At 39.8% G+C, this 26,573-nt stretch overlaps 1 protein-coding gene across 1 annotated transcript in view; it reads right to left on the bottom strand.

Annotated features, from left to right (window-relative positions):
- Positions 1–20,378, bottom strand: part of LOC136879128 (probable phosphite transport system-binding protein PtxB) — a 63,693-nt gene extending 43,315 nt beyond the window's left edge. The window contains exons 1-2 of the mRNA XM_068228920.1: positions 20,130–20,378; positions 537–738 (exon numbers count right to left, since the gene is read on the bottom strand). Coding sequence (XP_068085021.1) covers positions 537–729 — 193 coding nt within the window. The 5' untranslated portion in view covers positions 730–738; positions 20,130–20,378. The remainder of the gene's footprint in view (positions 1–536; positions 739–20,129) is intronic.
- Between the last annotated feature and the right edge of the window lie 6,195 nt (positions 20,379–26,573).

Below are 26,573 nucleotides of genomic sequence, written 5' to 3'. Positions count from 1 at the left end.
TTGGATTTGTTTCTATTAATTTTGTATTTGGTTTTCAAAAGTGTAAGTTACGCATTTCATTCTTGCTTTAGGTACAGATTTAAATATCTCAAATGAGACTTTAGAAAAGTAATGAAAATGAAAACCTACAACCTGTTTTCCAGTCATTGACCGGGTCAGGGATGTAATGAATGAAACATATATAGTCTATTATTACAATGCGGTCGCCACTCCCAAGGTGATTTATTAATGAGTGATAAATGCTATGAAATGATAATGGAGAGTGTTGCTGGAATGAAAGATGACGGGGAAAACCGGAGTACCCGGAGAAAAACTGTCCCGCCTCCACTTTGTCCAGCACAAATCTCACATGGAGTCACCGGGATTTGAACCACGGTATCCAGCGGTGAGAGGCCGATGCGCTGCCGTCTGAGCCACGGAGGCTCCTAGAAAAATAATATGGCTTGGAAATCTTAAAGGTTTTAAAATATCTAATCTTAGCTGTTCAAATAATAAATATAGTGAAAATAATACTCTTTTTTCGTAATACTACTTACCAATATCCACAAGGTCATCAGTAAATGGGTCACTCCGGTCTGTTAAAGGTCCAGAACTTCGAGACTCGTACATTAAAGTTGCCTCACAGCCAACTTCTTCTTCAATGTAATGCATGAAGAGTTCATAAAGCTCAACTGGATGACTTGGACACATGTATGTGATAAATCGTAACCTGGGTTTCTTAGCTGTCATCTTGCAGTCCTAGAAAAAGAAAACAAAATTCCTTTTAAAGGATCCTGCTACTGTGTGCTGACTGGTAACAATTGGTTTATTATCTCTTGCCTGAAAAATGTTAACCCATATTATTTACAGAAAAATGGAAATACAAGCTGAAACTGAGTAGGGAGAAGATCGGGAATAGGTATAACAACATTCTGCCAAAAATCGGATGGCACTTCTCCTGTATCATACGTCTTGCACACTAAATGAAATAACCTTGCCATGGTGGTTCCTCCTAAGGCAGTCAGTAATTCTGAGGGTATGTCATCAATTCCAGGTGCCCTGTTCCTATTTAGGTCTCTAAAAGCTCTGTCGAATCCCCACCTCAAAATTGGCTCTGCCATTTCATCAGCATCAGCAGCCTCTTCTTCTTCCAAAACCATATTATCTAATTTCCTTACATTGATTCAACTGTTGGATGTGTTCCTGCCATCTTTCTGCTTTGTCTTCTTTTCCTAGAAGTGGGTTTCCATCTGAGCTCTTAATATTCATACACCTGGTTTTCATTTCTCCAAACGTTTCCTTGATTTCCTGATGTAGCATCAATCTTCACCATCCTTGCACTTCTCTATCAGCCATTTTTGCTAAGGTGTCTGGCACTTTCTTATTATGCACTTCATTTTTTAATCACCTGTATTCCTTTCTGTCCTCCTCATTTTTTTCATTCTTTTACTTTCGTCATTCGTCAATCAGGTCTAGAATCTCCTGAGTTATCCATTGATTTTTAGTTGATCATTCTTTTATCCTAACCTTTCTTTAGCAGCCTTACTGATCTCATTCTTCATGAACATCCATTCTTGCTCTATTGTGTTTCCTTCAGTCTTTAATTTAGTCCTTCTACAACACTTTCCTTGAAACGATCCCACAGACTCTTTTCTTTCAACTTATCTACATCCCATCTGTTTGCATTTCTTCAATTTCTTCAGTTTTAGGGTGGCATTTCATGACCAACAAGTTGTGGTCAGAGTCCACATCTGCTCCTGGAAAAGTACTGCAATCCAACACCTGGTTTCTTAATCTCTGCCTAATATAATGAACTCTATTTAATACCTTTCAATGTCTCCAGGTCTCGTTAACTTACACAGATGTCGTTTCTGGTGTTGGAACCAAGTATTGCCAAGGAATAAATTATGACCGGTGCAAATTCAACCAGCCAATTTCCTCTTTCATTCCTTTGTCCAAATCCAAATTCTCTGACTGTACTACCTTCTCTTTCTTGGCCTACCCCTGCACTCCAGTCTCCCATCACAATTAGATTAGGAGCACGCAGCTGTGAGCTCGCATCCAGAAGATAGTGGGTTCGAACCCCACTGCCGGCAGCCCTGAAGATGGTTTTCCGTGGTTCCCCATTTTCACACCAGGCAAATGCTGGGGCTGTACCTTAATTAAGGCCACAGTCGCTTCCTTCCCATTCCTAGGCCTTTCCTGTCCCATCGTCGCCATAAGACCTATTTGTGTCGGTGCGACGTAAAACAACTAGCAAAAAAAGAATTTAAAAAAATAGCACAATTAGATTATCTTTACTTTTACATAATGCATTAAATCTTCTCTCTCTTCATACAAGTATTCTTTTAATTTCTTCATCATCCGCTGAACTAGTAGGCATATAGACCTGCACTATTGTGGTAGGCATTGGGTTGGTGTCTACCTTGTCTTGACAACAATAATTCATTCACTATGATGGTCCTAGTAGCTTACCCGCTGCCCTATTTTCTTATCTACATATTAAAAGAGTTTACCAGAAACAGCTTTGGCAAATCCGTCGATCCATTCTACTGGACTGATTTGCTTCATTTTTGTTTTATTCTCTCCGGAATTACCCGCCAGTGAATCATGAGACATTGATAGGTCTCTAAGTTCAGCCAAATTTGAGTAATCATAAATTTAAATCGTTAAATGGTCACTCCAAAAATTGCAGATGTAGGGTTACCCTAACCCACAATACATGCTGTACTTAGCAGGTTTGTAAGCGGCTAACATTTTCATTAATATTCTGATATATATAATCTTCATCCTTAGTGATGACATTACATGCAGCCATGTCAAACCAGAGACTATGCATTTCCTCTGATCATGGAAGAATACTATCCCTTGCTAGATACTTTTTGATTCTCTAACCTTTCTCAGCTTCCAAATATATTCAACATATGGCAGAGCATTCCTGATAGTGATAACTTACATGCTGCTAAGAGAAAAAAGTCTACATACAAACACATCCCATCATGACATACGCCTTAGACATTTTCTGGGAACACCTATCAAAGTATAAGCTAGCTGCACTAAAAAGAGTGAAGGCCATGTATTATAAAAAAAGTTCTCTGTCTGGCAAAAATGCTCCTTCGAGACTAACCTATGAGCTCACAAGACAACCGTTCTATTTAGAACAACTGCGATTAAGAATACCATTGCCTTCTACGACACAATACCAAGCTTTACATCAAGAACTGCAGGATACAAAAGCGAATATAGGGGTAGATTTTTACCAAACAAACGGCATGATGACGTCAGTATGTATGAATTCTGACAACGAACTGCGGCATATTATATTATATTATATTATATTATATTATATTATATTATATTATATTATATTATATTATATTATATTATATTATATTATATTATACGGCCATGAAGTGGACAGCTTGCAATATCTAAGCTATTTATAACAAATGCTGCGAGCAGTATGAGTCCTCTGGTTCTTTATTAAACCAACTCCTGCATTTCCCCGGTGAGATTTTATGTTGATAATTCTGCAGTTGTCTGACAAAAAATCCTGCTCTTCTTGCCAATGTATTTCACTTATACCAACTTCATCTAACGCTAATCTATCCATCTAATTACAATGCTAAAAAGAGAAAGATGTTCCACCTATTCAATTCAATAATATTGTTGCACGAATTAATGTAGCGACATATTTAATATGTTATGGGACCGGTTTCGACGTATGTCCATGTCATCATCAGTCTACAGCAAGAGTGCTCAAGAACCTCTACATGAACTTCTATTTTTAATTCAAGAAAAGTGTCATAAGTGTTACAATTGTGTTGACTTCTTGCCATTTTTGTGTTCCGACTCGCAGAATGTCGTATCCATCTTCCTGATAATTCCCCCTTCTCATGTAGTCCTCACCCAGACGTCTGAAGGGGAGGCTATTTTACCTACAGAATATTTTACCCAGGAAGCAGCCATCATCAGTACATCATTCATTCATACAGAAAGAGCTGCATGACATCGGGAGTTAGTTACAGCTGTAGTTTCCTCTTGCATTCAGCCATGTAGCAGTATCAACCCAACTAAGCCATGGTAAATACTATTACTAGGCCTTGTCAGTCAACCAACCAGACTGCCACCCTTATAACTTGCAAAGCTATTCGTTAATCTGGGCTTGCGACAGCTACCCCTCCGATATGGTTGCATCTACGGTTCGGCTATCTGCTTCATCGAGATGCGCAAGCTTCCCTACTATGGCAAGGTCACATGGTTCACAGGTGAGGATAACACAACACTCCTTCTAGTGTTAATGATCTTATCTCATAGTAATAATTCACCTCAAGCACCTTCATTATGTTTTGTCATCATTTTGTAACCATAAAACCCCTCTTCGGTTGACCCTGGCTACTCTACTGGTTCATATTATCACCAAACTCTCAATCATTGACAAGCTGATGCAATATAAACAACGTTGTGCATTTATAGGCATGATTTAAGTGATTTGATAGAATCTGAGGATGTTCTTATAGAACGAAACATGTTATTCTTTGTGTAATAGCATGTATTTTTTGCAGGTGTTGTATTGTACCCGTGGTGTAGGGGTAGCATGCCTGCCTCTCACCCGGAGGCCCCGGGTTTGATTCCTGGCCAGGTCAGGGATTTTTACCTGGACCTGAGGGCTGGTTTGACGTCCACTCAGCCTATGTGATTAGAATTGAGGAGCTATCTGACGGTGAGATAGCGACCCCGATCTAGAAAGCCAAGAATAACGGCCAAGAGAATACGTCGTGCTGACCACACGACACCCCGTAATCTGCAGGCCTGCGAGCTGAGCAGCGGTCGCTTGGTAGGCCAAGGCCCTTCAAGGGCTGTAGTGCCATGGGGTTTGGTTTGGTTTGGTTTGGTTTGTTGTATTGTACAGTGTGTGGTGTACGCATGCATGAGTGTCATATGATACAAGTAAATTATTTGATATTCCGATTGCAGTACCGGTTCATTAAAAAATCTTACATTAAACTTCAGAACAAGAACAATATGATCAAAGTAAACAGGTACTGTATAGTGTATTTTATATTTAACTTGTGTGTTTGACAGACTTTTAAGTTACATTTATATAACTGAGTCAAAACTAGAAAATATGGCTTCCTTCTTAACAAAAGTAAAGGTGATGGTGATTCTGGTGTACGGCAATGATAGAGTTCTTGTAAGATGTTAATGAATTTATTATTTAACCACCTATTCAATACATTAAAATTTTATACAATTAGGAATCGATCATTGTTACCTTATGAATGTGAGACATGTTTCGCCTTTCATAGAAGGCATCATCAGTCATTGTACCTCCTCAAGGTTAAATCAGGCACCTGATTTAAAATTAAAGTATAATTACTAAGATCTAATATTAACATTTGTACAATAGAAGCAGTCTAAGGAATGATAGAGTTACCGTACCTTAGCACTTACTGTACTGCCCTTTGCCCAGTTCCCTGTCAACAGGCCTGAAGATGGTTTCCCATTTTCACACCAGACATACAATGTAACTTAATTAAGGTCTTGCCTATCAAAAACTTTTGTGTTTTAATCCTATATTATATAGAAGCAGATATAAAAATTTCTTGCAGGGGCCATTCACCTCTCTCACCAGCTCCCTCTGGGGATGAATAGTAGAGTGTCAGCCAGGGGCGTAATGTATGCGATAAGGGCCTGCCTGCCAAAATAAAAATTCGGGCCCCCTCAAATAAAATGTAAAAACCTATGAATAACTAATATAAATGTAATTACAGCAGGTGGAAGTAATGCAATATATTGTCAAGTTACATAAACAGAGGGATTATTCATTATCATAAGTTTATTAAAAAATAATGTTTAATAGGTTTTATTTGACTACATCCATAGTTTAATGGCTGAACTGCTGAGCTGCCAACCACGAACACTTAGGTTTTTGTACTTAAATTTAATTGGTTTCATTTTTCATTAATTACAGAACTATACTCTGTAATCGATACCGAAGTCTTGGTTATAATAATTTATTTGATTACAAAAGGAAAAGAAAGAACAAAATTAAATCAAAAACTGTTCAAATAAAGTTTGAAAGATATCAAACCGCACTACTGATAAGCCTAATCTATTATTAACTTCTCGCTGAGAGAAGTCAAAACCAAGTTGAGCGATTGTTACTACACCATAGTACCATAGTACATTGTCGAAAAATATTCACCAAAATTTGTGCATAATGCAATTTCAAGTGCACTACACAACAACAATTTTATGCAGGTTTTTGTGAGGAGTATGCCGCAGTGTTGCAAGAGACAGCAAGGGCAAGAATTGTTTACAGATGTGCTGTGTTGCATTCAGTACAATAAAGCTAGGTGCGACCATGTGGCAATTCCTCTATGTAAAAATTGTAAAAAGCAAATGAATTATCTTGCATACATTAAAATGTGAATAAAACTAAAATCAAATGCTGTTGAAATTTAATAAAGTGCCTAATACCCTCCCAAGAGGCCGAATAGCCTTTCCCCCTCCTATACCACACATCCAATTACCCATCTCCCGAATCCTTCATTCCTTCAGACCCCACTCGAATCTCCTGGCCAGAGAGAAGCCATTACCCTCTAGGTGGCCAGCCCCTCCCCCTCAGGGAGGGGAATGAAAACGTTCTTGATGATGATGATGATAAAAGGCAAATAACTGTTTCGACTGATTTTACAAAACCGCACTGATCATTTCCGTCCAGAGCGACATTAGACGAGATACATATTATTTTTTGCAAGGAGTCTGCGGGGCCCCTTAAAGGCCTGGGCCTGCCTGCATTGCAGGCCCTAACATTATGCCCCTGGCGTTGGCACCCAGATCTCAAGATCATGGGATCAAACCCAGCAAAGGTAGTCAGATTTTAGAAGGATAGAGAAAAGATCATTCGGCACTTCATATCGTATGATGTCAGCATGTAAGAGATCCATTTCTCCACCATCTGGTAGAGTTAAACAAAGCATTGAAATTAACAAGCAGGCAGCCAAAATGGTGTGAAATCATAATACCTGCACATGGTAGCTGAGGTCATATGATTCTTATTATTAACTCTCTCATCAATTCTCCAAATTTCCTCATCCTACTGTTCTGTTCATAGAGGTGAAAGGAGGAGGTGAATGCACTGTTTCCTAATTCCAATAATTTCAACTAGGTTTCAATACTCTTCTTTTTTTTCCCTTTCTTTCTTTCTTTCTTTCTTAATCTGTTTACCCTTCAGGCTTGGTTTTCCCCTCAAGCTCTTGGAGGGATCCCACCTCTACCCTCTCAAGGGCAGTGTCCTGGAGCATGAGACTTTGGGTTGGGGGTAAAACTGGGAAGAAGGACCAGTACCTTGCCCAGACGACCTCACCTGCTATGCTGAACAGGGGCCTTGTGAAGGATGGGAAGATTGGAAGGAGAGACAAGGAGGAGGGAAGGAAGCGGCCATGGCCTTAAGTTAAGTACCATCCTGGCATTTGCCTGGAAGAGAAGTGGGAAACCATGGAAAACCACTTCAAGGTTGGCTGAGGAGGGAATCGAACCCCCTCTACTCAGTTGACCTGCCGAGGCTGAGTGAACTCCGTTCCAGCCTTCATACCACTTTCAAACTTCGTGGCAGAGCCGGGAATTGAACCCGGGCCACCAGAGGTGGCAGCTATCACACTAACCACTACACCACAGAGGTGGGCAGGTTTCAATACTCATTCATGCCATTCTTTATTCATATTAAGATTAAGAATTCATTCACTCATTTAACAAAAAAATGTGTTTAGGGCTGTTGCCCAGATGTCAGATTCCCAATCAATCATATTCCTAGTCTTTTCTTAAATTATGTTAAAGAAGTCACAAATTCATTGAACATCTCCCTTGGTAAATTATTCCAATACCTAATTCCTCTTCCTATGAAATGCAAAGGTGTTATGAAAACAAGAGAAAAAACCAACATGAAATAGTACTAGTGTATGTGGAAGGATAAGTCTGTGAGTGAATGGCCGCGCAAAATTTTTAACCTATACTCTCTTCATGGAACCTGTGAAATAAGGTCGCACAAGACACCATTCAGAAGAAGACGGACCCTGGCTATTCATTGGACCAGCAAACTATGATGTTGCTTGTGCAGAAGGTGCCACTGCCACTCCACAGCTTCCATGAACAGAGTTTAAATCTTTACTGTGTTGATCTTGTATATGTAATGTTGTGTGGTAGCAATCTGTTGTTTCTATCAATATATTTTCTTCAACAAGGTCAAGGAGAAAAGTCTGTATTATGGGCTTCTCTATTCTGTACAGGTATTATAGTAATTAAAAAAACCCTTAAAATGAACATTTCTGGCTTCGAGGTATATCTGCTTTTGGGCATTGATTAGGCTACTCCTTCATCTTTCACTCTTTCAATGACCTAAAATATTTATAGTGAAAACCTTGTTTACCTGCAAAAAATAACCATATTGTATCCATTAGGAGCCTCAGTTATCCAGGCAAATAAATGTCAGGGGGTTACATGGAAAATAGAAAATCACAGATAATGGAACATTAGTTTAAACAAAAAATTAAATGACAGTACAAGCATTAAAACCTTTGAACCATCCATAGACACTACAGTACAGTAATTAACCCTTTCATTCCGGTCGACTGCTGTAGCAGTCGTGCTGGAGCCGTGCCTCATAGCCGGTTGACTGCTGTAGAAGTCGTGTGTCTTTTGGCTGTTTTCTGTTTCACTATGATAGACTGCTTTGGAGGTCTCTCGTGACTGTCTTTGGAGTCGATAGTTAAGGCTATGATCACCAGATGACAGGAGTAACTAGTTCGAAGACAGAAGGAATGTGTCTGATATGCTACTCACTTTGCGCCTAATTGCTTCCCAGAACTGACGTGCTTGTGCTTCTTGACTTAGCTTTCAATTGCTTTGAAATTGTGAAAGTCCTGATGACAGAGGAAACATGTACTGCAGAGGAAGCTCTTGCCCCCCTATTGGGTAGTGGCTTTGAAGAAGATGATGATGAGTTATTTGTCATCTGATTCTGCTTCAATCACACTTCAATCACACCTTCTATTTCAGGCACGTTTTCTACTCAAGTTGGCCATAAACCATCGAGCAGAAAACAAAATTAGAAAAAGGAGAACTTGAATCCAAAGAAACGTAAGTTCGATGCAGCTGATTCCGGATTGAAAAGTTTAGTAGACAATGCTAGCAGAGTGTAAAGTTCTAAAAATATAATCATAAGAATTTCACCGAATGTACATTTCAAATGAAATAAAATACTTTTAAACTCTGCCTGTCCTCTCTTTATGTCACAGGACGACTGCAGAAGGGAGAGCGAAGCGAGAAGAGTATTCTGTACAGAGGGGTTGGTGAGCCACTTGCTGCTCATGTCCAGAGGGTCACGCCACCATACTTGCTATGCCGGAGTGAAAGGGTTAAGCTGTTATTTTGAATAAAAGTAAGACATGACCTGTGTTTGTTTCTTCAAATCTGCAATTTCCTTAGTATGAGATTTGATGGTTCTTAAATTTATTAAAGAAGTTGATCTACAAATCAGCCATTTCCACAGCAGCAGATAATGAGATTTTCTCTCCTGCTGTGTCATTCAACAGTTCGCCAGTATCGTCTGATTCCCTGTCATTTTCCTGCGTGTATGCATACCACAGGCAATCTCCTAGTTAAGTCTTGAGTTCGGTGCAGGTGCTGTGATATCACAAAATGGAAAAAAGTACTCTGTGAATGATAAAGTGGACATAGTTCACAATTGTAGGTTTGGGGTTCTCCACCTAATCAATACTTATATACCGGTAGTGTTAATTATATGTATTTAGGATTAAAAGTCCATTATGACTGCAGGATTAGTTTCGATCCTCTGTTGGGATCATCTGCAGCTGTTAAATGTATCATAAACATAAATATATCAAGACAGCAATAAGGCCTACATTAAATTAAAAATATTACACTATTTAAAATATGTACAATTTTAAATTATGGTGATAATAACACATGTTAACGTCCTCATCATATATCTGAGTTTGTTCGAGATTCACTTTCACATCTCCACATACTAGTTGCAGCAGTTTACACATAGCATTTTTGAATCAAAATTCACATGCACAGATCTATGTCTAAATGTTAATAATCACAATAGCACTTATCACCATTTGGTGAGAAAACTGTACAGGATCTGTTATGTCAGACAGATATACACGAATTGGTCAAATGTTTGAACAGAGTCTGTGAAAAACTTGGATTCAAATCACCGACTCAGTCATATTCAGTAAAATAGGGCTGAAATTGTCCACTTTAAAAACCAATGTACACTGGTATGAAAGTTCTTGCCATTTACTGATGTGTTGTCTTCTTATGAGTATTACATTTGTGGTTAGGAGAGAACCTCCCTTAAATAAGTTGGTATAATTTAACCAGTTGTGAGCTGTTGATATGTAATTGTGTAAGATTGGGATATCCTCTATATCCAAAGCTGGTTGCTTGTGACCATGTTGAATGTGCTTTGTACGTCATTACTAGGGCCTGGATTTAAAAAAATGCATATGCGCATATGCAAATGCATATTTTGAATGTTACTGCATATTTTGAGCATTAGTGCATATACAGACATTTTTTCCCTTATGTGTGCTTAATTGTCTAAGATTTCTGAACGAAATCAAAAATTTAATGAACTTTGTATGTTGTACATCCTTTGGCAACATGAGAAGCTTTCCCTGATCAAGGAAAAAGCTTTCAGTGTCGCAATACAAGCAGGTAGACGTATAATGACGCTTTTCACAATAGCTATTTCCTTCTTTCTGACATTACTCTTTCCTTCTCCTCTACAGTAGCCTCCCAAGATTTGCTTAAACGAGTGCGTCCATCTGTTAACTTGCTCTTTGTCTGCTGCAGTGTTTCACCTGATTAATCTGTAAAAATGCCTAAATTTTTGCCAGAAGAATGTTCCAAGCAGTCAGCGCCAGTGTTCAAGTATTACCCATGTATGTCCGTTGACGTAGAATGATCATTTTCAGCGTATAAATTAATTCTGGCCAACAACAGAAAGTTACTGACTCCTGAAAACATTGAAAAACTGTTGGAGCTTACTGACATGCATCATTTTGCAAGGAATTAAACATGTTTATCAATTTAACACTGAGTTAAAATTAAATAATGCATGTGGTAATTGTATTTTATTTTATTTTTAGGGCATATTTTCGTGCATATTTACGGAGTTTTTAGTGCATATGAGCATGCATATTTACGGAGTTTTTAGTATATATAAATCCAGGCCCTAGTCATTATATATCTGAGATCTTTTAAGATGATAATATATGACAAAGTAGACATAATTTGATCATGTGAAGAATAGAATGTTGAATGTGTGTTTTTTAGGTTCAGTGTCTTTCATAAATTTGTGTTCTCTTACAGCCTACTAGAATAGAATATATTTACTTTTCATCTACAGGGTAACCCAATTACAGATGATGTAACAGGAAATTAAATAATTACAATAAGAGAAAATTTACACATACATTCAAATATATTTCACAGATTTTTTTTTTTTTTTTTTTTTTTTACAGATATGATACATACTTCAGACTATTCACATAATAATTCACGCATAATTTACATAATTACCACGTTCCATCCTGAGAACAGTTTTCTGAATTGCATTTTTTCCAAATCTTCTGAAGCCTGTAGGTCATTTTCTATTTACCGCGGTTAAGATATAATGCGGGGTAAAGCATGTTCCTCGACAATCACGTTAAATTGATGATTAATGGTAGAAACTTAAGGGACTATTCCTCGATTCATTGTGATTTTTTGGAAGCAGTTTAATTTAGACGTTCTGGAACTACATACTATTTCAATCAATCACTACTGTTCTGCATTTAGTACAGTCGCAAAGGTGGAAGATTCCCTATCTGTTATTTTCCTAGCCTTTTCTTAAATGATTGCAAAGGAATTGAAATTTTATTAGACATCTCCCTTGGTAAGTTATTCCAATCCCTAACTCCCCTTCATATAAACAAATATTTGCCTCAATTTGTCCTCTTGAATTCCAGCTTTATCTTCATATTGTGATCTTTCCTACTTTTAAAGACACTACTTAAACTTATGTCATTCCATGCCATCTCTCCACTGACAGCTTGTCTCCTTTCTCCCAAGTCCTCCCAGCCCAAACTTTGCAACATTTTTGTAACTCCACTCTTTTGTCGGAAATCACCCAAAACAAATTGAGCTGCTTTTCTTTGGATTTTTTCCAGTTCTTGAATCAAGTAATCCTTGTGAGGGTCCCATACACTGGAACCATACTCTAGTTGGGGTCTTACCAGAGACTTATATGCCCTCTGCTTCTTTGTTAGCTTTATGAGGTTCCATTTCAATGCTGAGAAATTATTGCTACATGTAGTTTAAAGAAAGTAATCAACAAAATAATTGTAAACCAAAAATGTAAATAAATAACATACATACATTATCATTATAGACTGTTATGCCTTTCAGCATTCAGTCTGCAAACCTCTGAGAATTTACTAAATGTCGCCACAATTCTCGATTTGCAACTACAGTAGTGTTGTGGCTTCACTTAGTTCTATACCTCTTATTTTTAAATCGTTAGAAACTGAGTCTAACCATCATCATCTTGGTCTCCCTCTACTTCTCTTACCCTCCATAACAGAGTCCATTATTCTCCTAGGTAACCTATCCTCCTCCATTCGCCTCACATGACCCCACCACCGAAGCCGGTTTATGCTTACAGTTTCATCCATCGAGTTCATTCCTAAATTAGCCTTTATCTCCTCATTCCAAGTACCCTCCTGCCATTGTTCCCACCTGTGTGTACCAGCAATCATTCTCGCTACTTTCATGTCTGTTACTTCTAACTTATAAATAAGATATCCTGAGTCCACCCAGCTTTCGCTCCCGTAAAGCAAAGTTGGTCTGAAAACAGACCGATGTAAAGATAGTTTCATCTGGGAGCTGACTTCCTTCTTACAGAATACTGCTGATTGCAACTGCGAGCTCACTGCATTAGCTTTACTACACCTTGATTCTATCTCACTTACTATATTACCATCCTGGGAGAACACACAACCTAAATACTTGAAATTATCGACCTGTTCTAGCTTTGTATTACCAATCTGACATTCAATTCTGTTGAATTTCTTACCTACTGACATCAATTTAGTCTTCGAGAGGCTAATTTTCATACCATACTCATTGCACCTATTTTCAAGTTCCAAGATATTAGACTGCAGGCTTTCGGCACAGTCTGCCATTAAAACCAAGTCATCAGCATAGGCCAAACTGCTTACTACATTTCCACCTAACTGAATCCCTCCCTGCCATTTTATACCTTTCAGCAGATGATCCATGTAAACTACGAACAGCAAAGGTGAAATATTACAGCCTTGTCTAACTCCTGTAAGTACCCTGAACCAAGAACTCATTCTACCATCAATTCTCACTGAAGCCCAATTGTCAACATAAATGCCTTTGATTGATTTTAATAATCTACCTTTAATTCCATAGTCCTCCAGTATGGCGAACATCTTTTTCCTCGGTACCCTGTCATATGCTTTCTCTAGATCTACGAAACATAAACACAACTGCCTATTCCTCTCGTAGCATTTTTCAATTACCTGGCGCATTCTGAAAATCTGATCCTGACAGCCTCTCTGTGGTCTGAAACCACACTGGTTTTCATCCAACTTCCTCTCAACTACTGATCGCACCCTCCCATCCAAGATGCCAGTGAATACTTTGCCTGGTATACTAATCAATGAGATACCTCGATAGTTGCAATCCTTCCTGTTCCCTTGCTTATAGATAGGTGCAATTACTGCTTTTGTCCAATCTGAAGGTACCTTACCAACACTCCATGCTAATCTTACTACTCTATGAAGCCATTTCATCCCTGCCTTCCCACTATACTTCACCATTTCAGGTCTAATTTCATCTATTTCTGCTGCCTTATGACAATGGAGTTTATTTACTATCCTTTCCACTTCCTCAAGCATAATTTCACCAACATCATTTTCCTCCTCCCCCTGAGCTTCGCTGTTTGCAACACCACCAGGATGATTTCCTTTTACATTGAGAAGATGTTCAAAATATTCCCTCCACCTCTCCAGTGATTCCCTGAGATCTATTATGAGTTCACCTGAATGACTCAAAACACTGTTCATTTCCTTTTTCCCTCCCTTCCTAAGATTCTTTATTACTGTCCAGAAAGGTTTCCCTGCTGCTTGACCTAGCCTTTCCAGGTTATTACCAAAATCTTCCCATGACTTCTTTTTGGATTCAACAGCTATTTGTTTCGCTCTGTTTCTTTCATCTACGTACAAATCCCTGTCTGCCTCGGCCCTTGTTTGGAGCCATTTCTGATAAGCCTTCTTTTTACATTTACAGGCTGCTCTCACTTCATCATTCCCATCTTTACACACAGTTGTTCCTAGGCATTCCCTTGCTGTTTCTACTACAGCATCCCTGTATGCCACCCATTCACTTTCTATATCCTGAACCTGCTTACTGTCTACTGTTCGAAACTTCTCACTAATCATATCCATGTACTTCTGTCTAATTTCCTTGTCCTGGAGATTTTCTACCCTTATTCGTTTGCAGACAGATTTCACTTTCTCTACCCTAGGCCTAGAGATACTTAGTTCACTACAGATCAGATAATGGTCTGTATCATTGAAAAATCCGCGAAAAACTCGTACATTCCTAACAGATTTCCTGAATTCAAAGTCTGTTAAGATATAGTCTATTATGGATCTGGTACCCATGGCCTCCCATGTGTAGCGGTGAATAGCCTTATGCTTGAAGAATGTATTTGGTGCAGCTAAACCCATACTAGCACAGAAGTCCAGCAAACGCTTCCCATTCCCATTAGCTTCCATATCTTCCCCACATTTACCAATCACCCTTTCGTATCCTTCAGTTCTATTCCCAACTCTTGCATTGAAATCGCCCATTAGCACTATTCTATCCTTGCTGTTGACCCTGACCACGATGTCACTCAATGCTTCATAAAACTTGTCAACTTCATCCTCATCTGCACCCTCACATGGTGAATACACGGACACAATTCTTGTCCTAATTCCTCTCACTGCCAAATCTACCCACATCATTTGCTCATTTACGTGCCTGACAGAAGCTATGTTGCGTGCAATGGTATTCCTGAGACAGAGCCCTACCCCAGACTCTGCCCTTCCCTTTCTAACACCCGTCAAGTACTCTTTATAATCTCCTATCTCTTCCTCTTTATCTCCCCTTACCAGAATATCACTTATTCCTAGCACAACCAGATGCATCCTCTTTGCTGACTCAGCCAGTTCTACCTTCTTTCTTCCATAAGCCCCATTAATATTGATAGCTCCCCATCGAATTCCATTTCGTTCGCCAAGTTGTTTCCAAGGAGTCCCTCGCCTGTCAAATGGGAGTGGGACTCCATTACTCCCATAGGTCCGAGGCTTGCTTAAAGTGTTCTGAGCTCGGTAAATTCATGAAGCAGGATGCTGCCCTACTTGCACATAGTCCAAGTGAGGATCTCTCCTCTAACGGGTTATGGACCACCGGTGAATTGTATAGTCCTAGCCGCCTGAGCACAAGGAGGGCCACGACTCAGAATATGTCCGAGATGCCCACTCCCATTCCATAGCAACTGGTATCCCGACTCTCAGGACCACTTACTAGGCCACTCAGCCGTTGCCCATGGTTCACGAACTAGGACGTGACTACAGTAACCCACAAACAAAATTAGTCCAATAAAATTAGCAGTGTTTCCATTATCAAATAATTAAAACTATTTCCAGTCACAAGTTTTATTCCACAACACATTTCAGAGCTTATACTACCGACCAGAGTGGTCGTGTGTGTTGACCCACTATGGCTTTTGAGCCAAGCTCTGCATTCAGGAAATGCGAGGGTTAAACCTCACTGTCAGCTGTCCTGAGAATGGTTTTCTGTGGTTTCACATTTTCACTTCCAGGCAAATGCCAGGACATTTCCTCTTCATGTGCCGCAGCTCATTCCTTCCACCTCCTTACCCATTTTCATTGATCATCATTCATTTCATCTTAAGCTCCTCAAATGAGGTTGGGTCAGGAAGGGCATCCGGCCGTAAAACATGCCATATAATTCTTATCACCTCATCCCCGACCCCCCATCAAGAGATGGAGCTAAGGAGGGTGGACATACATTTCCGAGCTTATACTCTACCGTCAGGTGGTGATATGGTGACAGGTTCTCACTCTGGTTTGCAGACATCCACTCTTCTAGGTACTTGACTGCCAGCACCTTTCTTATGGTGGTGTCTTCTAGTGGTATTGTGGAAGGGGCTTCCTTGATAATGTTCATGAATTCAGTCTTCCTGATGTTGATCTTGAAGCCAGTCCTAGCCGCGATAGTATGAAGGCTCTGGAGGTGGAGGGTAGCTTCCTCTATACCGTTGGTATGGTGAGGTCATCGGCAAAAGCTATGCATGAGACATTAAGGTTGTCTTTCTTGTACCCTAGCTTCAGTCCTGCTCCTGATGGTAATGTTTCTATCCATTCCCTTATGATCTTCTGCAGGATGCAGCTGAAGAGAATGCAAGAGAGTCCATTTCATTGCCTGACTCCTGTCCTGATGAAGAAGCTCTCAGATAGTTCACCTCTGAACTTGACCTTAGAAATGGTGTTCTTTAAAGTGTCTGAACTAATTTTAAGTTCTTCTCGTTAAGGTTGCAGGGTGAAGATAAGGGTCTCTCTGTCCACTGAGTCATACGCTTTCTTGAAATCCACTAGGACAACTACCCAGGGATGTCGTCTTCGACTCTTATAGGTGAGGATGGTCTTGAGATTTTGTATCTGCTCTGGGCAAGATCTATTAACCCAGAAGCCAGTCAGATATTCACCTAATTGAGAGTCTAGTTGGCTGGTGACTCTAGCTAACAGGGCTGCCGAAAGAATCTTGTAGGTGACCTGTAATAAGAAGATACCTCTGTAAGTATTGAATTCTGTCTTGCTTCCCTTCTTGTGGAGTGGGTGTATCACAGCTGATGTCCATTGTTCCTGTAAGGTCTCTGTTGTCCAAATATCTTTTAAGATCTGGTGGATGCTCTGCAGCAACTGTTCGTCTGCGTAGTTCCACATCTCTGCCACTGTACCATCTTCACCTAAGGCCCTGTTATTCCTTAGGTTCTTGATTATATCTTCTATTTCTTTCCTGTCGGGTGGTTGAGAATCAGGGTTACTGGTTGAAGGCTCATGGAAGATTAGTCTTTCACTAGGTTCTTCTGTGTTGAGGAGCTTCTGGAAATAATCTGCAAGAATATTGGTGCAGTCCCTGTTGTTCAGTTGAATCTTCCTGTCCTGCCCACAAAGAAGTAAGGTAGGGGCAGTATACTGGGTCGCCTGTTCCTTGAGTCCCTTGTACAGGTCTCTTAGTTATTTCTCTGGAAACCTTCTTCTGTTTGTTGCAGCAGGGTTCGTAGGTAATTCCTCTTGGCTCTGCGCATGGTGTTTGCTGTTGCCTTTCTTTGCGTGATGAAGGCCACATGGTTGGCTTCATTCTTGTGCTGGTTCCACCTGATCTAGGCTCTATGCCTTTCCTCTATGGCCTGGTCACACTCCCTTGTCCACCAAAGGTGCTTGCCTTTATTGGATGTAGTGGAGATAGTTTCATGAGTGGCATCCAGAAGAGCTTTCTGTAGGGCTGGCCACCTTTTTTTCTGCTATTCTTCCTGAGTGTATCTTGAAAGGCGCAGTTTTCATCACGTAGTCGCAGAGTGTTGAACTTGGGTATTGTACAGTTCCTTGGGGGTTTTGCTGTTCTTCTCAAGGGTTGAAAATTAGCCTTGACAAATGATCAGGTAATGATCAGAGTCTATGTTTGCTCCTCGCAATACCTTGACGTTTAGTATCTCTCTATTATATTGTCTGTCTATAGCCATATTATTATTATTATTATTATTATTATTATTATTATTATTATTATTATTAAGCTTTATCTTGTTTTTCTGAAACTCTGTTTGGAAGAACGTTGGACAGTAAAGAAATCATTCCAGTTGAATCTGTAGACCAGTTTAAGCTTTTAAATGAGCTCATTGTGCTAATTAGCAGTATTGTCAGAATTCCAGGATACAAGTGATATTAGTAAATATTAATCTCCTAAAATATATCTTGGCTATAAGGTTGAAGTCTTTCTTTCCGAACTTATCAAAAGCAATGAAAACAGTTCTGTAAAAAGTGAAAATAACTTTCGAAGAAAGTTAGATGTGAAAATTTCCTTACGTGCTTTGCTACTGAACTGCAACATTGATTGCCCAACAGTGTAACAGTGTTACAGAAAGTTTCTTTGGCTGCTCCGAAAGAGTACCAAAGAGTTAGAATATTGGTGCAATGCTGATGCTGAAAGAGCTCTCAGCCAATTGAATTTGTTAAAAACATCTCTGCGAGAAAGAATGTCTCCCACTATTGCTTAGGGTAGCATAAGAGCAGGATTAAAACGAGTGAACACGTGTTGCAGTGATTATGAACTGCCTACATATATTTTGAAACAGGATGGTACCATGTGGCTTCATATGAAACCACAAGATCTCAAACCAGCACATCTGCTTCAGAGAATATAGTGCAGGGATGAGAAGATGGTGACCTGTTCTGAAAGTGGTGTGTGTTGAGTTAATTTCCTCTATTTTAAAAAAGCTGTTATATGCTATTTTGCTTTAAGGCGTAATTTCTCGGAATTTAGCGGATTTTCAATTAAAATATAGCTGAGAAAAGAGTTATGGGTTAGTAACACTTCATATGAGCATACCGGTATGTCTCTTGTACAGTCCATGACTGCAGCATAGAACTGATCTGACTTGCGGTTAAAAAGTGACCAGCGGCACGGTAAAGAGAACATTACCCCTCCTATCAGATCAGAGCCGACAAGCAAATTGCTCGTTTTGTAGTTCTGGTGGAACAGATTCGATTTACATGTGAACGGTATGGTACGAAATGAAAAAGCAACAGAAAACAGTAAACGACTGAATGCCAATTCGTTTCTATTCCATTGTTTAACATGATATAGTAAAATCTAAATTTATTTTATGCGCATTTCGAGTCTGGTGGTTGGGTGGGCGTAACGAGCGCTCGCCTCGTCCACACGGTGGCAATGTCCCGTGACGTATTTGATCCCTCCCGTGGCCTGATAAAATGCCCGCTATTTCTAAAACTGGAGAGTATTCTCTGGTCCAATCATGTACAATGCTAAAACTTAGAAAAGAGTGAAGGCATTCCTGCTTTGAGTCTGATAAAATACTTCGACATCTTCAGAACCTACAATAATTTTCAAATACGTTAGTGACTTGAGAGTGATACAAATAATAGAAAATGCCTGCCTTTTCATTGGGTGAATTTTGGCGCATATTTTTACATGATATATTTTGAAACAATGTTCATTTACAACAAGACTTAAAAACCGATAATTTTGAGGGCACCATCTGCCCCACCCTAATCTCTTGCAGTCGCCGGTATCTGACACAGATACAACGAAGATAAATGTACTTGAATAGAAACTGAGACACTCCGTGTAAAGAGTCTCGTTGATGAGAACATAATACCAGTTGATTAATAGACTATCGTGCTCAAAATGGCAAGGGTAGAATCCCGGCACTTAACTACGGGATCCGTGTAAGTACCGGTACCTACCGTAACTATTAGCAGGTTAAAGAAAACTTTTAAAGGGAAATAATCATTAATCCCTTTCTTTCTCTTGCAAGAGCGTCTATATTTACGGGAATAAATAATAGTGAAATCATATACGGCAAGTTCAATAAGTTTTCTGGCATTGTCACAAATTCCGTTTTCTTTAGGTCTAAAATGTTCTTCCTATACCTGTCTCGAACCTAGAACCTCTAACATGACAAGAAAGCACGATATCTATATTGCAAATCAAATCTCATTAACTTGGAATCGAACTAGGTCATCCTGACAAGACTCCTATTGTTAGCCTTCTGAGTTCGATAACATTAGGATTCAGTATCGATAATGTAATCTACAGTTCGCACACTTCATGACATGCAGTGCCTGCAGTAAGGTTTGTCTTTCTGAATATGTACGTGCCCGGTTTGCAATGCATTCAGATTCCAACGAGAAACAATAAATAATGTATCTCTATCATATTAAAATTCATTAGTTTACCTTTTCCTTGAGCTGATGTTAGAGTTCTTGATCTACTGTTGAGTCACACTGTCTTGCTCGGCTACTCAGGTTGTGTTGGTTATGCCATAACCGGTTGTCAGCTCTGCCAAGTTTCCGCGTCTGTCAACACAGTTCTCCTGCACGTGAACACTACCGTGGAGACTTGTAGGGCTTCAGGTAAAGACAGTCCTCGTCTGCATCGTCTGACTTCCAGTTGAACGCTCCCAGCTGTTTAAGATTTGTGATAAAATTCCCCAACAAAGGTCACTTGAAAGACAACACTGGAGTGATATCAGAGTGAACAGCACGTGTTCGCACTCCACAGTCTCCCGCGCTATATTCGAAGCACGATTTGCACAAGTACCTCGTTGTTCCATCGGCGACAAGAATTTAGCTACCACTGAGGGAAAGAGGCGCAGGTCACAAAACCATAACTTTACAGGAAAGAGGAGTTAGTTTTAGTTTAAGTGTAAAAATCAGGCATTGAATTGAAATTATTCCAAATTTGTTTTTAGAAGTGACAATATTTCACAAAATACAATCACGAACTACGCATTTATTGTATGTTAGTGAAAAGAAGGCAATGAATCTGTGCCATCTTATCATTAGGTACAAACTAATTCTTTTGGAAGAGGAAGGGTATCGGAAATACAAGATCATTTGAAATAAGATGATTGAAATTAGTTCAAGATTTATTGACAAATTAAGGCTTACATTGTTGCAAGAACCAATGAATGATTTGACAGAGCACTGCCGTATATCCAGTTTCTCGTCTATGTTTTCTGTACTATTATAACTAAGGGGCAGATTTGTAAGTACTAAAGATGTATAAAATAGGCAGGTGAAAAGGCACTCAAATATAAGGAATTTGCACATAAAAAAGGCAGCAAGCCGGGCTGAGTGGCTCAGACGGTTGAGGCGTTAGTTTTCTGACCTCAACTTGGCAGGTTCGATCCTGGCTCAGTCCGGTGGTATTTGAAGGTGCTCAGATATGTCAGCCTCGTGTTGGCAGATTTACTGGCACGTAAAATAACTCCTGCGGGACTACATTCCGGCACCTCGGCGACTTCGAAACCTGTAAAAGTAGTCGGACGTAAAGCTAATAACATTATTATTTAAAAGGCAGCAATATGCAAGAAATACAGGCTAAAAGGGCATTTAGGTTCAAGAAATAGCAACTAAAAGATTCTTTAAAATAGATTAGGTATACAAATGTGAAACAATGCTATACAGGATGTAAATGAAATAAGGTGCGTCATTTTAACTGGTGGTGGAAGATGGTATTCTAAGCAAACATCTTCAAAAATGTTACTCCTATCTTAATTAGCATAGGAGGAAACAAATCACGAAACTTCGTCTATGTTTTTGTGAAATCAGTAGGCACTGGATACTCCCCTCTGCAAAATAGAACGTCAACACAGCTGTAATATCCCCAGGTCGCCCTCCCCTCAGGGCTGTGCAATGTTCTAGGTCAATGTGTCTCGAGGTCGGTGCACTACATCCTGCAGACGACCTCTGAGTACAGGCGAAATGGCTTTATCAAATCATGAAATAAGTGATACTATTTTCATTTATGGTGAATAAAGATGTAATAGAGCAAGGGCGGAACGAACGTTTTTCCAACCGAAGACGCTCCAGTGATCGAGATTTTGTCGTTGTTCATCAGAGAGTTGGAGGCACTAAACAACTACAGCCTCAATTTGAGGGAAGGGGTCGTTCACGGTAATAACATGTATTGACGGTGGACGAGCAGGATGACAGTGAAAAGGTATTCTCGTTAGAGAAGTCGCTCTTTGGTATGGGGAGAATAGAATGAAATCAGTAAGCCAAAGGAAGATACCCTGTTCAACTGGATAATCTGATAAGGACTAATATCTCCCCCAGGTGAAAGGATTTATTCACATAAAATGAAGAGGAATTGCCGATTGTCTAGCAGAGTTTAGAAAATGGCTGTAGGACACTGACGTTTCTTCTTTCTGACAGCGATGAATTCATCCAGAATCCGCAGAAGAGTAAGAAGAGGAATTCAAAGAATTCTTCAAGGTCAGAAATTCAGTTCATGTACTTGTATACCATGACGCACTTTCGTGCATCTCAGTTAAAAATACGTATTTTTCGGAAGGTTTTCCTTTTCGAAATGTTTGTGGTGGCCGCTTATTCTAATTTTGCCGGGATGAGTAGTTCAGAGAGTGGAACTAACTCTGTGATTCTTACTTTAAAATCTTTAAATACCAAATCTAGCCATCATCCCGTAAGTCTCTCCTTAATTCTTTTATCCTGCATGGTCGACTTGATTATTTCCAAATGTAACTTATCCACCACTAAGTTGGGGGTTCGATCTCGGCTCAGTTTGGTGGTATTTTAAGGTGCTCAAATACGTCAGCCGCGTGACGGTAGATTTACTGGCACGTAAAAGAACTCTTGCGGGATGAAATTTAGACTCCTCGGCGTCTCCAAAAACCGTAAAGGTACTTATGGTACGTTCTTCTTCTTCTTCTTGTTTTACAATTTGCTTTGCATTGCACCGACATAGATACGTCTTATGTTGACGATAGGACAGGGAAGGGCTTTGAGTGGGAAGGAAGCATCCGTGGCCTTAATTAAGGTACAGCCCCAGCATTTGCCTGGTGTGAAATGGGCAACCACGGAAAACCATCTTCAGGGCTGCCGACAGTGGGGTTCGAACCCCTATCTCCCGAGTGCAAGCTCACAGCTGCACGCCCCTAACCGCACGGCCAACTCGCCCGGTGTTATGGTACGTAAAACCATTATTATTATTATTATTACTATTATTATTATTATTATTATTATTATTATTATTATTATTATTATTATTATTATTATTATTATTATTATTATTATTATTATTTTCTAGATGGTTCATGGTGTGGGTTACTGTAGTCACGTCCTAGTTCGTGAACCATGGGCAACGGCTGAGTGGCCTAGTAAGTGGTCCTGAGAGTCGGGATACCAGTTGCTATGGAATGGGAGTGGGCATCTCGGACATATTCTGAGTCATGGCCCTCCTTGTGCTCAGGAGGCTAGGACTATATAATCCACCGTAGTCCATAACCCGTTAGAGGAGAGATCCTCACTTGGACTATGTGTAAGTAGCGTAGCATCCTGCTTCATGAATTTACCGAGCTCAGAACATTTTAAGCAAGTCTCGGACCTATGGTTAGTAACGGAGTTCCACTCTCATTTGACAGGCGAGGGACTCCTTGGAAACAACTTGGCGAACGAAATGGAATTCGATGGGGAGCTATCAATATCAATGGGGCTTATGGAAGAAAGAAAGTAGAACTAGCTGAGTCAGCAAAGAGGATGCATTTGGATGTACTAGGAGTAAGTGATATTCGGGTAAGGGGAGATAACGAGGAAGAGATAGGAGATTATAAAGTGTACTTAACGGGCGTTAGAAAGGGGAGGGCAGAGTATGGAGTAGGGCTATTTATCAGGAATACCATTGCACGCAACATAGTTTCTGTTAGGCACAAAAATGAGCGAATGATGTGGGTAGATTTGGCAGTTGGAGGAATTAGGACGAGAATTGTCTCAGTGTATTCACCATGTGAGGGTGCAGATGAGAATGAAGTTGACAAGTTTTATGAAGCATTGAGTGACATCGTAGTCAGGGTCAACAGCAAGGATAGGATAGTGCTAATGGTCGATTTCAATGCAAGAGTTGGAAATACGAGAACTGAAGGATATGAAAGGGTGATTGGTAAATATGGGGAAGATATGGAAGGTAATGCGAATGTGAAGCGTTTGCTGGACTTGTGTGCTAGTTTGGGTTTAGTAGTTACGAAAACATTTTTCAAGCATACACAGCTACACATGGGAGGCTAGGGGTACCAGATCCACAATAGACTATATCTTAACCGACTTCGAATTCAGCAACTCTTTTAGGAATGTACGAGTTTTCCGGGGATTTTTCAATGATACAGACCATTATCTGATCTGTAGTGAACTAAGTATCTCTAGGCCTAGGATAGAGAAAGTAAAATCTGTCTGCAAACGAATAAGGGTAGAAAATCTCCAGGACGAGGAAATTAGACAGAAGTACATGGATATGATTAGTGAGAAGTTTCGAACAGTAGACAGTAAGCAGGTTCTGGATGTAGAAAGAGAATGGGTGACATACAGGGATGCTGTAGTAGAAACAGCAAGGGAATGCCTAGGAACAACTGTTTGTAAAGATGGGAAAAGGCGAACATCTTGGTGGAATGTTGAAGTGAGAGCAGCTTGTAAACATAAAAAGAAGGCTTATCAGAAATGGCTCCAAACAAGGGCCGCGGCAGACAGGGACTTGTACGTAGATGAAAGAAACAGAGCGAAACAAATAGTTGTTGAATCGAAAAAGAAGTCGTGGGAAGATTTTGGTAATAACCTGGAAAGGCTAGGTCAAGCAGCAGGGAAATCTTTCTGGACAGTAATAAAGAATCTTAGGAAGGGAGGGAGAAAAGAAATGAGCAGTGTTCTGAGTAATTCAGGTGAACTCATAATAGACCCCAGGGAATCACTGGAGAGGTGGAGGGAATATTTTGAACATCTTCTCAATGTAAAAGGAAATCTTCCTGGTGGTGTTGCGAACATCCAAGCGCATGTGGAGGAGGAAAATGATGTTGGTGAAATTATGCTTGAGGAAGTGGAAAGGATGGTAAATAAACTCCATTGTCATAAAGCAGCAGGAATAGATGAAATTCGACCTGAAATGGTGAAGTATAGTGGGAAGGCAGGGATGAAATGGCTTCATAGAGTAGTAAAATTAGCATGAAGTGTTGGTAAGGTGCCTTCAGATTGGACAAAAGCAGTAACTGCACCTATCTATAAGCAAGGGAACAGGAAGGATTGAAGTATTGCAACAACTGTCGAGGTATCTCATTGATTAGTATACCAGGCAAAGTATTCACTGGCATCTTGGAAGGGAGGGTGCGATCAGTAGTTGAGAGGAAGTTGGATGAAAACCAGTGTGGTTTCAGACCACAGAGGATCAGAATCAGATTTTCCGTATGCGGTAGGTAATCGAAAAATGCTACGAGAGGAATAGACAGTTGTATTTATGTTTCGTAGAGCTAGAGAAAGCATATGACAGGGTACCGAGGGATAAGATGTTTGCCATACTGGGGGACTATGGAATTAAAGGTAGATTATTAAAATCACCGAGCTCGATAGCTGCAATCGCTGAAGTGCGGCCAGTATCCAGTATTCGGGGTATAGTAGGTTCGAACCCCACTGTTGTGATAGTACATATATCACACCCCCGAATTATATGTAGAAGTTAGAGATATCATTGTCAGTATTCGATTTATTATTATTATTATTATTATTATTATTATTATTATTATTATCAGTATTTCATTTGTATATTTTGCCATTTATATTTGTAAGCTGGAAGGTAACCATATATGTCGGTATGAGTAATTTGTTTTGCACGAGTGGGAAAACATTGCTATCTTGGACTCTGGTAATTTGGATGAGTCATGTGGTTACCCTAGTTTCTTATGAGATGTATTTGTTGTTGTCGTCGGGAAGTTCTATTAGTCATGTATATATCCCAGTCTGAGGTGATGAGCTTGTTGTGGTACTAGGAAAAATTGTATGACTCATGTGATATACCCGAGCGTTTGTTATTGTCTTGAGAACAAGTATGAGTTCGGGGCTTGGTCGTGACTAGAGATCACTCATGATTGGCGGGCAAGGACCAATCCAGACGTATCATCTGAGAGGAAGGGGAATGCCGAAGTCTTTATATACTCCGACATCACAGCGGAAGGGAACTACTACAACCACAAGCAGTAACACTGCATGAAGGAACGACAACTGACACTGTACGGGAAGGAAGTGGTGCTGATACACGGTACTGGAGTGACCTGGCTGCAATGGACTGGACTTCAAACGTTCATGGAACGTAGTCTTGTTATGTTCGTGGAAAGTGGCTGATCAACAAATTGTGGAGGGCGTATGCATTAAGTATTGTAGTACTTGTGGAGGTCTGGCCTTATGTGTTGGTGAAAGACCTTCCATAATTTATGTTGAGGATCGACAGACGTGTGTATATATCTTTACAACAAGTGTTAAAATATGTGAACACAGTATTACAAGGTACAGTATCTGTGTGATGTGATAACTGCCGATTATGAGAATCGGTAAGTCGAATTGATATAGAGACAGTGAAGGGTATTTATCTTCATACATGTACATTGTTCATCGGACTGTCTACAAATGGTAGCTTAGTTCTCGCTTTCGTTTTCCCACGATTTTCATTATTGTTGTTGTTGTAAATATGGAGTCTTCCAGCAATATTTTATGTGTTGTATAATTTTGTGTGTTGATGAGGTGCTCATGCACGGATTTTGTTAAGAATATAGTTAGCTACTTTAGAAGCAGTGTAGTTATTGATGAACCTAGGTGCAGTTCCTACCTATTTAGTCGTTTTCAGGA

Source organism: Anabrus simplex, chromosome 8 (genome assembly GCF_040414725.1).
Source record: "Anabrus simplex isolate iqAnaSimp1 chromosome 8, ASM4041472v1, whole genome shotgun sequence".
NCBI lineage: Eukaryota > Metazoa > Arthropoda > Insecta > Orthoptera > Tettigoniidae > Anabrus > Anabrus simplex.
The sequence above is the reverse complement of the archived record's forward strand: the minus strand, read 5'-3'. Positions and strand labels throughout refer to the sequence as shown.